Below are 16,925 nucleotides of genomic sequence, written 5' to 3' on the forward strand. Positions count from 1 at the left end.
TGAAGGCTATGTTTTGATCAGGCTCAGTATTGATGTATGTCTGAAGGTCTTTCATCCCAGCAATGTAAAGAGAACACTACCCTGAAATAAGTCTTTTTAGACACTGAATTCCCATCGTCTTAGAGAAGTCTAGATTCAAAAGAAAATACATTTTAGCTAATTTCTGTCCCTTTCTTGCTAGCCCAAGCCCCACACATAACAAAGAGCAGAGATGCAATGTGTCTAAGAGATACCCTGAAATCTGAGGGACGGGAATGAGTGATTCTTTTTTACTTTGTTTCTCCTGGAGGCTTTTTGTATTTTTATATTTCATGTGGTCTTCCATGGCAGGGAAATCTGCTGAAGGAGTTGCAGTATTTTCAGCCTTAATAAAGGGACCAGATTCTGGGCTACTGAATACTAGCACTACTGGCTAATATTTTGCCTTATTGTGCAGTTTACGTTACTGGGATCCGAGGGAATTGGGAATGATATTTTCCCTTAAATACCACAACCATGGAACAGGAGAAAATTCTAATGACTCAGTCGCTGCTCAGTGCAGGTGACCAGGAGTTAACTCTGGTATACAAGTTTGAGCAAGCACCTTCTCTTACAGGCTGTGTTCTCTCAAAACTGTGAAGGGCTCAGATGCCTCCGGAAGAGATGCTCTGCAAATAGATAAATAACTAGGTCTGTCTTTATCACCCTGGGCTTAACTAGATATGTCTATCTCTTATTTTTTCTTTTTTTGAGATGTTTTACAATAAGCTGTTGGAATGTGCTGGTGACCATCAAGCTCTTTTCAGTACACCACAGCCAGTCTGCCAGCGCTTGCCAATTGCTATTTCAACAGCTATCGCATCCACCCACCAGACAAAATCTGTACGGCCCCTTCCTGTTCAGCATCTCAATCAGTCCCAGCTTCTTCCAACTCTGCATATAAAAAAGCGCTTTTTGATTGTACCAAATCAAATCTGTGTAATATTCAAAATACATCTGTTTGAGCAATTGTTTCAATGTGGTTTATCAAAAGCATCAGTGTTTATATGAAACCTTCATAGAATTTTCAGGCTTCTACACCTCTTGTTTCACCGTTAAAAGATCTAGATTATTTTATGTCTGACATACGTAATGGAACTGAATTTATGTGCTCAAGTAAGGAGGAACTAACAGAGAAAAAGTATTTCCAACATAATTGTCCTTTCAGTTCTGTAAAGCATTGATTGGAAGAGCAATTCATCAAATACAGCTTGTGTAATGGTCTCTGGCCTTCTTTCAAGTCAACAGAGAACCTTTTTTCACATTCAGTTTGTATACTCGAAGGCACAGGCGAGAAGCTGTTGTGGAACCGTCCTGCAGCTGCTGGTCTGTTGTGACCGATGAGTTCTTATTTGTGGCAATCACTTTCTGAGCCTTGACATCTCTTGATATACCTCTTCAGATAACATTTTGTGGAGTATTTAAAAATGAGATAACTCAATTCACTTAGATTTAGTACAATGCACAGGCATGAAGTTGCCACCAGGAAATAGAGGAAGATCATCTTCTCTGTGGGTTTGGAAATATAGCAGTCTACGGTGTTGGGACATGGTCTTATGTCACATTTCACAAGACGTGGTACTTTGAATCCATTGTACAGTTTATAAAACAGGACAAGAAAAACTATTTCAAATCCTGTTTTTAAAACAAGGCTGATAAGGTACGTGCACAGCAATCCACCGTCTATCTCTCCTGGACTTTTGTAAAGTCTCCGGTTGTGATGTTTCTCTCTGTTCTCTCGGTAAGCAACATGAAAAACCACCAAGAGTGAAGGTGTGGAGACCATGATTAATTGCAAAGCCCAAAGTCTGATGTGGAAGACAGGGAAAAAATGGTCAAAGCAGACATTTTCACAACCAGGTTGCTTGATATTGCATTCAAATTCGTCGTGTTCATATTTCCAGATGTTTTCTGCTGCCACAACATAAACCAGTAGGCGGAATATAAACACAACTCCTACCCAAATTCTTCCAATCCCTGTTGAATATTTATTCACTCCACTCAGCAGATCACACAGGAGTCCCCAGCTTATTTTTCTTCTCAAGGAGAGAAGGAAATGCTGTATCAAAGAAGCAGAAGATCAGAGAGATGCTTCCTCTTGGGTGAAGAAAAACGAGACACTCAAGGTGAAATATAACCAGTAGCTGAAGCAATTTAAAATGATTAAGCATATTAAGCTTATTAAAATTATAAAGCACTTAAAAAACAATAACAAACTGCTCTTTGTTCTGATAATTTGTACATTTTGAGGCTCTTACACAAAATTTATTTGCTGTTAAAATAGACTTTGTCAATTAGGCTGAAGGCTAACAGTTCTGTTAAACTGTACTTTGCAAGTAAATGTGCTTGTTCTTCCCAAGGGTCTCCTGAGCACCAGGCAGAGCTGGCAAGTTCAGGCTACCGCTCCATCTCTGAGGTACGCTCCGCTTGGCCCTGTCAGTTATGCAAACACATAGGACACTCAAATTAGATTTCACTTCCAAATTTATTTTATAGGAGCTATGAGTCCCATAATAAGTTGAATACCAAAATGCAAATTGTTTTCTTTTTTTTTTCTGTGGTCTAACTTCTCAGTAAACTAGTGCAATATTTTAAATCCTGTCCCGCTTCATTGGATTTTTTTGGTTGTATTTCTTATCATTTAAGAAATGCAACAAGATTTACTCCAAAACTGATTTTATTTTATACTTTCTTTTCCATACAAGTCTTCCCCTGTCCTAACAGTGGAACGCTTTTGGAAAAGCTACCTAAGGAGCCTTTGGCAGGCAGACTCAAAGTCAAAAGCAGGCCTGAGGTAACCACCAAGAGCACACAGTCACCTTCCCACCTGGCCACACCTCCAGGATCTGCGTGGGTCTTTGAGGATACCAAGCTCCATTGTTTTGTACAAGCAAAAACTAGATGTATTCCCAGGACACAGGACGGCTAGGAAACGTGAGGAGGGAAATCTGAGAGGTTTCTAGATCTGTGTGTTGTATCTTCTAATGTCCTCATCCCAGCTATTGTTCCCGCAAGCTCTGCCTAGCAGGAGAGAGAACGTACCCCTCTGTGGATGCAGGGGCACGTGCAAATCCCGCTGCCGCGGCCGGAGCTGCAGTTGGAACTGATGTGCGAGCAAGTTCATCATCTGGCAATTTGAGTACAAGTTGTCATCAGGCCACAGCATCACAGAGCTCAACACAGACAGAAAACTCAATAGTTCTTTTGCTGCCCATTGCTCTGCAGCCCATCGTGACCTCTGCCTACAGCAAGATTTCTGCTGGAAAACAAGGTTATTTCCCTATTTGGGTATTCCTACATTGTGACCATAACAGCCGGTGAGATGGTGACTTACTTGAGGAGCTGAGGGACAGCTGTAGAAATTAATATGTTTTATATGATTTATACTGGGAAGGAAGTTGAAAAAAAAATATTTTCTCTCCAAGAATGGTTACCAAGCTACTCCTTTATTCTGTAGTTAAAAAAGAATAATGGGGATATCGGTTGGCATATATCCTACTAGATGAATATGCTTTTCAATATGTTTGGCGGGGTGGTGACTTTGTAATTAAAGAGTTCTGTTCTCCATGTTTGCAATTAGAGCTCAAGCAGAAGTTTAAATCAAGCTTTTTAAGATGTCAGCACTAGGGCTTTAGTGTTCTTTAGTTAAGTAATACACACTATATCAGTCTCGAAAAAGCTGAATAGCGAAGCATAAAGATAATGCTATGTAATAAAGCACAGGCAAGGAAACAAAACCTTCACATGAGCAAGCATTTTAATAACATGTATGAACACATCTTGTGGATGAGCTGTCACCTGGGAGAGATTTGAAGGAAAACCTCAAAAGGCCTTTTCTAGGATTTTAAGATGTGAACAGGCACTCTAGAAGGGAAGACTGAATTTTGTTATTCCATGTAAAATGAGTACAGTTATGGTGGGCTTTTGCTGATGGCCATAAGAACTGCACCATCCTTTTCTAATGTAAAAAGCCTTGTGTCACCTATCAGTTCACGACTGGAGTTAAACCAGTCACCCAGTTCTGAGCCTTCAGCTGAACAAGTCAGGACAGAAATGAAAGATATGCTGGGTCACCAGCAAGGCACAAAAATCAGTAGGAACCAACACTGCGAGAAATCAGGCCATGGAGATACCTAAATACAGATGGAGAAATTTACCTTGAGGTCTCTTTTCCCAAAGCTGAGCCCCTACATCCTTACCTGAGCAGCAAGAGGGATTAGAAAAGAACAACTTTATATCTCTGTTTGCCAGTCCCACATTGAGGAGAAGTGTGTGAAGGGGAAAAGAAAGTCCTGCCCAAAGAAAACAGGGATCAAGGATTTGACTAGAATCTTCATCAGAGCCCAAGCAATGTGCAAATTCTAGCCAGCCAGCAGGTTGGATAGGTGAAATTCCTGCAACGCTATTTTGACAGACAGCAACGCATTCTGGTACCTAGATGTCTGGTGGTGAGGCAGCAGAGATTTCACTGAATGAAAGACAGTTTCTGGTCTAAGTGCTCTGTGATGAGAAACTGAAATTCATCACAGGACTGCAGGGCAGATCTTGTGGCCAGTGGTTCTTCTGCAGCCAGAAGTCTGCAGAGCTTTGGTTTTATTTTCCCACTTGCAGCCTTCACTTGATGTTGAGAAATGGTTGTACAAGACAACCTTCAGCCGCAAGGCCAGACGGCCGCAGAGCCTGTTTTGTGGTATTGTTTGGGTAGTAACCAGCACAGCTCCTCTGTTCAAAGGAGCTGCAAACGTGCCTTTAAAGGGTTATGTTTGCTTTAGGCACCACTGTTGCTATAGAAGATTGTGGATGTTAACTGATGCTTTTGTATGCTTTGAAAATACAATTAATTCACTCAAGCATTGCAAAGAACATATGGAATGGAAAAAATAAATGGACTTCAAAGATAAGAAGTTACTTAACAGCCGGACAAGAGAAAATTGACTTCATGGGACAGCACAGGCACAGACTGATAAGACGATAAGTTAGCTGAGGCTACAGAAAACAAAGACGTTGTATGGGCTGTATGAAATTCAGAGCAAGGTGAGGATTCAGACCACACCAAAAAAAAAGATAAATTTTCAAGTAAGAGCAGTAGAAAAAGACAACAGTGGTATGAGGTTTTGTAACACTTCTAGAAGTGGCAATACTTGTGGAAGCAGATGCCAAGAGCAGTGTCAGGGCATGATGCTTTAGCAAAATTATATTCTGACTGACATAAGGACAAGAGAGGAAAAAATGTGATGCAAATCCTTATAGCCAAAGAAAGAATCGAATCTTAGCATTTGGATGAGGTTCGTTTTGTGCAGAATGATGAATCAAAGGGAGTCAGGAAGGGAAGCTGGCTAAAGAAATTGAGTAGCTTGTGGAAAATGCAGATGACATCAATTTGCATCAAGGTACCATCCAGCATAGAGGCTGACAATGAAAGGACCCAAACGTTTAAAAAAGCAACAAAAGGGTCAAAGGGGGATCTATTTGGCACCATGGACATAAAGACCACAAAAAGACTTAGCATCTCTTGGAAATTACAAAGGAGGCTTTAGAGAGTCTTAAACGGTAAAAGAAAGATTATTTGCTCCAAATGCTCAAGAAAAGTTGAATGGAGCAAGAAGTGAAGAGCAGGGATTTGAGGTTAAATTTACTTCACACCCCTACTCAACACACATAAACACACGCACACCCCAACTTGGGCAAAAGCTGATAATTAGAGATACATTGATTTGTTGTACTCATTTCTAGCTGAAGTAGTAGGGATGAGCATCAAAAGAAGTGTCTGGGCTTCTTCTACTACCAGCCGGGAAAGGGAGCAGGTCATCTCTCTTCCTCATTGCAAACGTTGTTTATTCCCTAAATGTGACTTAAACATGCCCCCCCATCAACACACACACACTTTGTCCTGCTCACTAGAGACACAAGTGACCAGAAGAGCCTCCACCCCCGCATTTCCCTCAGATGGATCAGTGACTTGGTTCCTCCCTTTCAGGCTGCACACGTGCTCTGCTGAACAAACAGCAACCTGAACGCACCATTAACTTCTGAGTGTACTGAATGTCATTTATTGAGTAAAGTGTTTGAATAGTGCTATTGTTGTTGAGTATATTCATCAAATAATCATTTCTGTCGTTCAGTGAGGTATACAGAAGGTTGGTTGATGTGCATTGAGTAATGGGTCTGTTGAAAAGCGTAGTGCTCAGAGAATTTCACCTAGATTTCAATCAGCTCTGCTAATTTAATTACTTCAAAAGCAGAAAAGGTATCTTTGCACAGAGGAAAATGGGGGAGGTGGGGGGAAGGTAAGAAAATGCAAGAACAAACTGACTAAGCAGAGAGGAATTGGGGAAAGCATCCAAAATGTTAGGGGCACAAAGAGGGCAGGCAGCTTGAAGAGCAGGCAAATTACAGGAAGAAGATGCAGTTTTATGGGAGAGAGAGAACGGCGAGAAATAACAGAAAGAACATGAGCCTGGGAACAGTGGATCTCTGAATTCTGTACAAGCAAGCTGAATTATCTTCACAGGCTGAGAGATGGAAAACCACTTTAGTTTTCTGATATAAACATTGCTAATGGGAGGATTTTGCGGCACCTACAACTTACCCTTTTGTTTTTTTAATAGGAAGAAAGAGAACCATAAATAGCAGCAAAAATGATAAAGCAGAGAGCAGAAGTAGAAAATCACAGAGGAGAATATAGGATCATAAAAAAGCAGAGCTGGTAACAATCTTGATCGTTCATCCTCTCAATTTTTTTTACAATTTAATCAAAACATCATCATAACACTTTTTTAAAAAAAACACCAAGGATCATCCCAGTGTTATGATGAAAAGAAAAAAGCATTGGCACAATGGTTTCCATAAATAACTGTACAAATAGTGAGTCTTAACTTCAGATGTTCATTTAGTAACTGCACTTCCCACTTATTTTCTTTCTTTGCTGACCGAAGGAAGTGCACATCCATTTGATGGTGGCTGAGTCTTTGTTCTTGTTTCATGGACTACCCACTGCTCCTTTACTGACTACTAGAGGTCCACAGGCTGAGAAACACTGATTTGCTTCGTTCCCTGATCCTAAGAAGGCTTCATTGTGCCTATACTGTTCCTGAAAGTTCAGTCAGCTCTTAAATTGATTGGAAGATCCACTAGCCACCTCCACCCCACTCCATTGGGGTGCATCTATTCCAGTGCTCCACCACGGAAGAAAAGGGAGCAGGAAACCTCCTGGGAACACCAAGGTGGAGTAAAATGCCATTGAAAGTCACCCTACCAAGCTGCACGTGCACCAGACGTTCAAACTGCTGCACATCTGCGGTAGGGGCTGAAAAGCTATTGCAACAAGTCACTAACCTTGCAAGGCCTTTGTTTCTTGATCAACAGCAAGAGTGCCAACAGAGTGTGATTTCCAGGTCCTTATGGAATAGCCAACATGAGAAAACAGAGAGGTCATAAAAATTAACTTTGCTCTGTTCAGACAACCTACCTCTTACCAGAAAATAAGTAAAGCTGTAACATTAACATAGTGTTGATACTCATTGCTGTTTAAGGCTCTTCAGAAACAAGCCAGGTACGTCTTGACAGCACATGAGCAAACACAGCCCTCCAAAGGTTTCCCACCTATTTTATCCTTCAGACACTCCCAATAGAAGTGGAGGCCTCTGAATGGCAGATGTTAATATACTGGCAGCAGCTTGTTCTTCTCTCTCACGTCAACAAAAAGTAATTTACAGACATTTTAGACTGAACTTCATTGGAGTAAGTCCTTCATTAAGGTGTAATAAGAAACAGAGACCTCTCCTCAAAATATCAACAGTCTGGACAAGGAAAATGTGCTGTAGAGGAGGAGATGTCCAGCAGAGAGGTGATGTGGTTTATCCAGCATCACTCAGCACATCAGAGGCAGAGCGAAAGAAAAGAGCCATGGTCTCTCGTAGCCCCATCCCTTGCTTTCATCTTCCTTAGCTTACTGATTCTAATCTCTCACTGTCTCGTGCCTATTATTAACATCTATTAATAATTTCTCAGAGCAAAAAATGAGCCCTTTAACACACTGGGAAACAAACCTTTGGGTATGGTGATGCTAAAAGTAGAATTCTACAAACAACTAAATAGTGCTTGAAATACATATGTGGTACTTAAAAACACCAGCCTAGGTATGTATTTGGCAATCAGCTATAGGAAGGAAAATAAAAGATTAGATGGAAGAGTGCTCAGCTGGTCATTTAGCACTAGACTGGAGCTGGCTGGTTTGGCTTTTACACCTGACTTGTGCATAGGCTTCTGCAGTGGCTTGGGACAAATCTTCCTTTCTGGGCTTCAGGACCTTCGCTGCCACACATTCACTTCTCTGAAAATAGAACTTCTAAACTACATCTTCAGTAGGCTTCATAAGCTTAAGCAAGCTTGGCATTCTTTTTTTATAGCCAGTGGTGGCAAAATTCCATCTTGTTTCGTATTTAGGGAAACCGCAAACACCACTTAGTAACGCAGCAGCTGCCAAGTGTGATGATTTGCCAGCTGCTAATTGCTGTGGTCTCTCCTCCACAGCAATAAATGGGTTTTGAGAGTTCACTGTTTTCTTTGTTAGTTTGGTAAACTGTGTAATTACAAAAAAATTAAACTCAGAAGTAGCCAAAATGACTTTATTTTTTTCTGAAGTTGTGATGTCTATATTTTGCCTACACAACTACTACTGCATTTCACAGCACCTTTGTACCAACCAGATAACCCACCTCTCCCACACTCTCCCGATATGTAAAGAAGAACTCCTTCTGCAGCAAACGATCTTCAACATTAGTATTACTGCTCTGTTCAGGCTACTGTTGTAACACTTTAGTCAACTCGTAAAAAAAATTAATTTACAAAGTCAAAAGATTTCCACTTGAACAAATAATCATCAATGGCCACATCACAGTTTGTCACTCCTTAGTAGTTACAAAGTACTGCAATAGTCTAATGTAAAGAGAGTTATGTCTGTGGTTTATGCTGGCTGATGGGATACTTTCACAAGCCTGTTTGACATTAGAAAAACAATTCATTCAGTAAAACTGTATTTTATAACAAGAAATTCTAGCTTACCTGGGTCTCAGTGAATGACTACAGCTGGACCGCAGCGTTCTAGTGGCATTAACAATCCACGATTCATTTCCAAGAAAGGGGGTTACTGCTTTAAGCCTTGAAAATGGAAACTGCTTGTCTCCTAGGTAATAGAAACTAAACGAGTGAAACCTGATCATCTCTCATAGCGTGTTGTTCAAATCAGAGCTATAATGTGTCTTGTGTCATCAGAAAGCTACCAGGAAACTACAGTATGTGTTTAAAGTCGCAGGCTTTATCTGCATCTTTTGAGTGCCCATCGGCATTGGCTCTGCACCCTTCGTGCTTTCCCACCAGTGATGGCACAACCTGAAGACACTCATGCTGGGGCACCCAAAGCAGTGGGCCACCATCGGTAACCCTCTATGAGACACGTGTGGCCTGTGTGCTCGCAAGTCAGAAAGTCACTTGGCCACATCAATCTTGCCTAGAAGACTCCCTACACAGAGGCTGCTTTTCCTATGGCATCCCGACGGGAATAATCTGGAGGATCCAACCAGCTCCCCATTTCAGATACTGCTTCAGTACTGGCTTTTATCTCATACAACTTGTGCTCTCTCTTCGATATCAACTTTACCACAATATCAAAATAGCAAGAAAGGTCTTCATGAAATTGTTCTTCACTCTTAGCACCACTCCATAGAGTGGTTTCTATGTTTTTTTCATAAGAACTTTGTCCATGTGAAAAACTTGAAACCGCTGTATGGAATTATGGTAACCTTCTGAAATCATATAATTGACCTAAGAGCCTTAACTCCCACCCTGACTGCTTTTTGATATTTTACACCAGAATCGTATTTTGGGTTCTCTTGGGCAAGTAAATTGTTAAAGACAAATATTTCTTTAGGCACATGTTACTTCTAACAATACATTACACCGATGTTGAGATGTTTTTCTATTAAAAGTTTAAATTACTGTGTTTTTCCCAAGTAACTGAAGCCTATTTTTTGTTATTAAAATGTATCTTTGTTATTGTACATGCTTGTCAATTCCTACATTGGACTAGGCAGCTGAGCCACTCCCCATAACTTTATTTTAAATAACTAAGCAATGGAATAAGTATTTATGTCCTGATTTATGTGTCTTTGGCAGTCATTTTTACCTGGGATGTGGGGTTAAACTACTGAGTAACATTACAAAAAACCCAGAAAGACTGAACTCCTTGCCTCTTAAACGAATTCTTCAGGGTATAATTTATTCATGGGATAACTTATTTGGCTGAAAATTACTGTGGTTTTTGTCTGGGAATTATATGTGAATGTTCAGTAGTTTAATGGAGAGCAGGGTATCATGTAGCCTAACATATGTGCCTGAATCAGGACATTGGTACTGCTGCTGAATACCTGGCAAAGCCGCAGCCAGCCAGCCGAGGTTCGGTTTGCACCAGTCATTCAAAGGTCAAAATCACCGTAAGAATATTGTGATTACCTGTAGTACTGAGAAAGCTAGAATTTAAATCTAAACTTGATTATGGCATTAAAGGCATCCAAGCAATTGTAACTGTCCTATAGAGATGGAAAATAAAAAAGCCCCAACAGCCCATTTTTTATTATTATTAATTGGAACTGCGTGGTTACAATCCCATCACTTCAACATCAAAACCGTTTAAGCATCTTTATGACACCCACAGTTCCATCCCCATTATATCTAGTATACAAACATTAGACACTGGCACTCTACTGGATTTCATTTCATGGTCATATTTTTAAATTAAAAGATAACTGTAAGGTGCAGAAAATCTGAAGAGCTCCAGATTACAGAGCATCCAAGTCCCTTACTACAGAGTTCACTCTGTTATACCTGTGCAACTTCTACCCTCCGGCATTTCCCTGGGAGCTATGAGATCTGAAGGGTGCTGGGACCAGAGAGGGCACTGGCTGAAGGATTTTAATTTAACACAGCTTAAGGTGATTGGGAACCTCGCTGTTGGAGGCAGAGGTTAGTCCTGGTCCGCGCCCCCACTTCCACCCTGCATCGCCCTGCTCACATCAGACTGCCTGACCCATCCAATTTAAAAATAAACCTTGTTCTTTTTTCTTTTCTGGCAATGTTAGTTTTCAGCTGCAGCAGGGAGCAAAACTGGTGTACTCCAAAGCTGAGCAATCTGAGTCCTGGTGCAAGGAAGGCCACAGCAGCAACCGCAAGTGAAAACAGGTCTCCCCTTGCCCCCTCCTTTTTGGAGGTGCAGTCTTAGATTAGCTCAAGTTTGTCTCTAAGGTATCTGGCTGTGTATTGTGAGCAAATCCAGTGCTGCACATGTTTCTCTGCTCTTCCTTTTTAGTATGAGCTAGCTTTTTCTTTCCAGAGGGGATGCTTTGCGTTTTGAAATTATTCTGTTCCCAGTCGGAAATCATTTGCCCGCTCCTTAATGGAAATAGAATCAAAGTGCCTTTTCCCTTCCACATTGAATTCAGTTAAAAAGATTTATAAGCTTGATCAGTATTTGAAGAATAACAATTGCTTTAATCTCTGCTGGAAAGCACGGCTGGGTGATTTGTCTCTGTCTCTCAGAGACACAGCTGGCTAACGAGTGTTACAGAAGACATACACATAACGTTATAAAATACAGACAAATCACTCTAACATGTTTTTGTTTGTAAAACGTTTATTGCCTTCAAACCGTTTTGGATTGTCAGTGGTAGGGTCTCAACCACTGCACACTGCTGTCTGAAACCTCTGCTTTCTTTCAACGGGAACAATACAAATGAGCGATAGCAGCTGAAAAGCAACATAAGGGCCCTTGAGACTGACAGAAGCTGAGCAACAGCCATACAGAAAGCTCTCAATGCCACCTCTGTCCAGCTGGAGATCTGTTTGTTTCTTCTTCTGCATTCAGGTCCTTAGAATGACAATATTGTTTCACATGCCTCGGTCCAATCATGGTTCTCCTCACCATCAGCTATGAGTAATGTGGAGGAGGTACTTGTAATCCTAAATTTTTGCTTCCTCTTCTCCCCCAGACTTGTTCAGGACAAAAAAGGCCCAATTGTCAACTCTAATTAAATATCATGAAAATCACAGTGTGCAAAACATTGCAAAAACCAGGCAAAACAGGAATGCAAATACACCAGACCCATTCGCATACGAAAACCCTGACAAACATATGATGGAAGTTACCCCTCTCACTACGAGTCGTATCAGTGCTGAAGTCCCAGTGTTGATGCAAAAAGAATTTTTTCTGTCCACAACAGCTCTGTAACTGTGTCCCTAAGTAAGGATAAGCTTATCAGCAGCTTGAGGCACCCTGTCTTTATTTTGAAGACAATGTGAAGCTCTGTTCTTGTGCGGTACTTGAAATAAGCAGGAGCTGCGAGGTGAATCAGCAAAGATGTGGAGGCAGCTGCCTCTGCCTGGGCCACATCAGGCTGCCTGTCACGGCGTCTGCGGGACACGGCATCAGATTTGCTCTGCTCCCCACAGAGGCTCTTCTCCAGCTCAAGCGATAAGGGGATGCGAGTCTCAAGAAAAGCAGAAGCTGCTAGTAAGTTCTGAATGGCCACGGCACACAGCACAAAGCCGAATGTGGAATCCCAAAGGAATTTACTTAAAAGGAAAATAAATCTCAGTAACAGCCTCAGGTTTGGAAAAGGCTGGGTTTTTTCTTTTGCATGGTTATTTTTCAGGAGAGATACTCAGACATTAAGAGGATGGGTGACTCAGAAATACCGCAGATGTTTACAGTTCTACGCTTTATAGAGTCTCTTCTACAAAAAAGATGCCAGACAATTTTATAAGTTTTGATGGATTGAGCATTTCAACATCCTGTTGGGTCAGATGATAGCAACATAATAGTCACATTAAAGATAAAATAAGGTACTTTCCCACAGTCATAAAGCAAAACCAGAAACAGTAAGCAGTCCAAGCTTTCCTTCACCGCAGAGTTAATCTGGTTAGTCAGCATCTGCTCAACATACACTGAGTACCAGCATTCACGTCAAAACCCAGCCCTGTTTCTACATACCTCTCTACTTCTCTTTGTACACATAAAGCATTAACCCACAACTCTTCATACGGAGAATATTTTCTCTCCAGCTGATGGTGTTCTTCGTACTGTGTCTGATTTCTTCCCCAATCAATGTCTGGGACTTACTTACCTATCCTTTCTAAGAAAGCTGGGAAGTGCTAGAGAACTAGCAGCAGTCCAACAATCCTTGCCACCATCATCAGGCAAATGTGTTCTGGCATAAACCCATCCTACCTCAACCTGGAAAATACTGCCATGACCCTGGCTGACTTCAGGTCAGAAGTTTTATCTGCATGGGAGGGGTCACTTCATGACAGTAACTGCTGGGAAGAGCTGCACATGCTGATAAGTGATTGCACTTCTCAGTGTGGTGGTATAAATGTTTTGCATTCCCATGTACAATGTGTCTATTACTTGGGAGCTATATGCAGAACATCTCCTACAGTACTGTAGAAATTCCCCCTTCCCTCAAGAAAACGAAGCTGCCTTCCCAAAAAATCAAGGCTCCTGCAAAAACCTTGTATTGGATTCTTTCAGTTACACAAACATGAAAACAAACGGGAGCAGCAACCTTCACTGAGATGTGCCTTTCTACTCAATGGTTTCCAAAAAAAATCAGCTGCGTGGCATATGCTGCCAAAACAATAGCTACCAGATTAGCAGATGGTATGTTGTGAATTAAATGTTGACACAAAACCCAGACATACCACTCAATCCTCTCATGACATCAAAACTTATTTCCCTGCTATTTTTCTCACCTCGTGATATTTACACACAGCAAAAAAATTCTTGAGACACTCCATCTGGATTCAGAAGGGAGAAGTTAACCTGCAATATCCGATTACTCTGCCATCATTTAAAAAAAAAAAAAATGCAGTTTGATTACTGCAGAAGAAAACGTCAAACAAATGTTTCTGAGATTGTGGATACCTCTATATTTATGTTTGTTCCATTCTGCCTCCATGGCTGCAATAACGAGACACCCTGGTCACCAAAGTCCTCTCACATGCCCTCCAGATGCAGAAAGTGTGAGGTGAGGTTGGCAAGTCCAGCACTACATCTGTATTAATCCTCCTGCTGGCTGCAGCTAAATATCTGTAGTATTATCATCCATCACTTCTCAGTTCTGCCTGCCTCTTACCCAGGGGAGCACTAATCTGGGTCTCTCCCTACCCCACCAGGTACAGTTTTTTCCAAAGTCTGAAGTTTCTACCCTTCTTTTAATGCAGCTGAAACTGCCCAATGGCACTGGAGTCAGTAGAGACAGGAAGGGAGGCACAAGCAGGCAGATGTGATCCTATGACCTGTGTTTCCTCTGGACTCCGGGTGCTTTTATTAGTTTTACTGGTTACGACAAATGGAAAACAAAACACCACCGCAAAGCAGCATTTACATAACCGGGAGTTTCCAGATGCCTGAGTTCAGATCTAAATACCAGAGACTGGATGCTTAAATCGCATCATATTTTTCTGTTCAAACTACCCTTACAGAGATGCATCTCCACACAGAATACCCTTTCTCAATTTCAGCACTTGGGATCACCAGATGGGGGAATCTCACCACTTCTCCTTTTCCATTTCCCACATTTAAAACCTAATCACTGCTGGCCTGAGCACCAAGGTTTGCTCCAACTGGGCAAGTCTTGTACAGCTCTTGGGGAGTTTGCAAGGGGATTACCGAGGACTGGCCATCACAGAATGGCTTAGGTTCGAAAGGACCTCCAAAGCTCATCTAGTCCAACCCCCCTGCAATGAGCAGGGACATCTGCAACTAGATCAGGTTGCTCAGAGCCCTGTCCAGCCTGGCCTTGAATGTCTCCAGGTATGGGGCATCTGCCACCTTTCTGGGCAACCTGGGCCAGTGTTTTACCACCCTCACAGAATCACAGAATGTTAGCGATTGGAAGGGACCTCGAAACATCATCCAGTCCAATCCCCCTGCCGGAGCAGGAACACCCAGATGAGGTCCCACAGAAGGGCGTCCAGGCGGGTTTTGAATGTCTCCAGAGAAGGAGACTCCACAACCCCCCTGGGCAGCCTGTTCCAGTGCTCTGGCACCCTCACTGAGAAGAAGTTTCTTCTCATATTTAAGTGGAACGTCCCGTGTCCTAGTTTGTACCCATTGCCCCTTGTTCTATCATTGATTGTCATCGAGAAGAGCCTGGCTTCATCCTCATGACACTCACCCTTTACATATTTATAAACATTAATAAGGTTACCCCTCAGTCTCCTTTTCTCCAAGCTAAAGAGACCCAGCTCCCTCAGCCTTTCCTCATAAGGGAGATGCTCCACTCCCTTAATCATCTTTGTTGCCCTGTGCTGGACTCTCTCCAGCAGTTCCCTGTCCTTCTTGAACTGAGGGGCCCAGAACTGGACACAATAATCCAGATGCGACCCTCCTTGTAAAACATTTCTTCCTCACGTCTCGCACCACCGGAGGCCAACAGCGATCAACAGCCATCAACAGCCACTAACAGCCACTAACAGCCACTAACAGTCGCGAACAGCCACCCCCGCCTGCTCCCGGGCCGGGGGCGCATGGGAATCACGCCCGCCCCGGCGCTGAGGAGCGGCTGGGCACTGAAGTGCTCCTCTTCCCACCGAGCCGGCTTCTTCCTCCACCTCCCGCTTATTATTTGGAACACCGACAGCACCGGGCGGCGAGGACACGCTCCTCCCCACCCCCGCTCCGCTTCTCCCGCCCGCGCCGGCGGCCTCCACCCGGCAGGGGGCGCAAGCGCGCAGTCCTGCTCTGCGTGGGGTCCCTCCCTCCCCGCACGCCTCGGGGAGGCCCCGTTGGCGGCGCGGGGTGAGTAGCGGCGCGCGAGGAAGGCGGGAGGGTGCGTGTGGGGGCGAGAGCTGCCCGCGAGGCGTTAACCGTCACTGCCCGCCTCGTGAGGCGCCGTTGGAGTACAGCGGCGGCCTGGCCTTGCTCCTTATGGCCGGGGAGCTGCCCCTCTGCCCACGGTCTAAAGCCGGTAGCGGGCAGCAGGAGCCCCCGCACCGCCCGAGGCGGGGGGCGGCGGTTTCTCCCCTTTCCCTCAGCACCCTCACGGTTCGTGGTGCTCCGGGGCACGTACGGAGGAGTCACGCCGAGCTGCGGGGCGGTTGTGCCTCACGTATTGACTGGCAGTGTGCCACCCTGTGTCTGGCAGCGCCTTGTGCCCGTGTGGTCGCCCTTAGCCGACCTCTGCGCTGCCCTGATCTCCTTGCTGTGCTTAGGGCGGGAGAAGGCCCGGGGTCTGTGCGTCCGGCTGGGTTGCGTTTGTGCATCCCGCCCCTGGGCCTCCGGCTGTGCTGCCCTCGTGTAAACCTCAGCACCGTGTCTTCCCTGCCCCTCAGTAAACTGGTTTAACCAAGGGTGTGTTTTGTCCGCCTTTGCTCAGGTGGCATCTTGAAGGTGACGTGTCCCTTGTGTGTAAAAGTGAGACCTGAGGCCTAGGGCTGCTGGGGTGGGTGGATAGAGTGACTGCACTACAGTGGGGTGTGGGCTCTCCTGTCGCATGCAAGCTTTAAAAAAAAAGTGCTCTGGCATTGTGCATTTAGCCACTGGTCTGAAGACTGCTGCTTGTTCTGCAGGTAGCTAAAGCATTAGCCAAAGGCAAGTAGAAAATGCCAAGCCCATTATCATGAGGCTTACAATTGTGATATAAAGATGTGCATCTCTAAAAGTTAACTGTAGGATGCACAAAACTGACAAGATTGAAAATCGGTGTGCCTAAGCTGGAAATGTTAGGTAACATCAAAGGCAATCATTAATATGTTCACAAACTAAAATTGATGATGCAAGAAGATAAGTTGATTGTGAACTCCTGTTCCCTGAATGTTATTCTTCCAGTTCTTTATAAAAATGACATTTATTT

At 43.4% G+C, this 16,925-nt stretch overlaps 1 protein-coding gene across 1 annotated transcript; it reads right to left on the reverse strand.

Moving 5' to 3' along the window:
- Positions 1-1,087: 1,087 nt before the first annotated feature.
- Positions 1,088-15,523, reverse strand: GJB7 (gap junction protein beta 7; the record flags this gene model as incomplete). Its single annotated transcript, XM_080341402.1, is given in 3 exon segments — positions 1,088-1,366; positions 1,370-2,077; positions 15,485-15,523. Coding segments are annotated over 3 exon segments (1,026 nt in total).
- Positions 15,524-16,925: the final 1,402 nt, after the last annotated feature.

This window comes from Nesoenas mayeri, assembly GCF_963082525.1.
Source record: "Nesoenas mayeri genome assembly, chromosome: 3".
NCBI lineage: Eukaryota > Metazoa > Chordata > Aves > Columbiformes > Columbidae > Nesoenas > Nesoenas mayeri.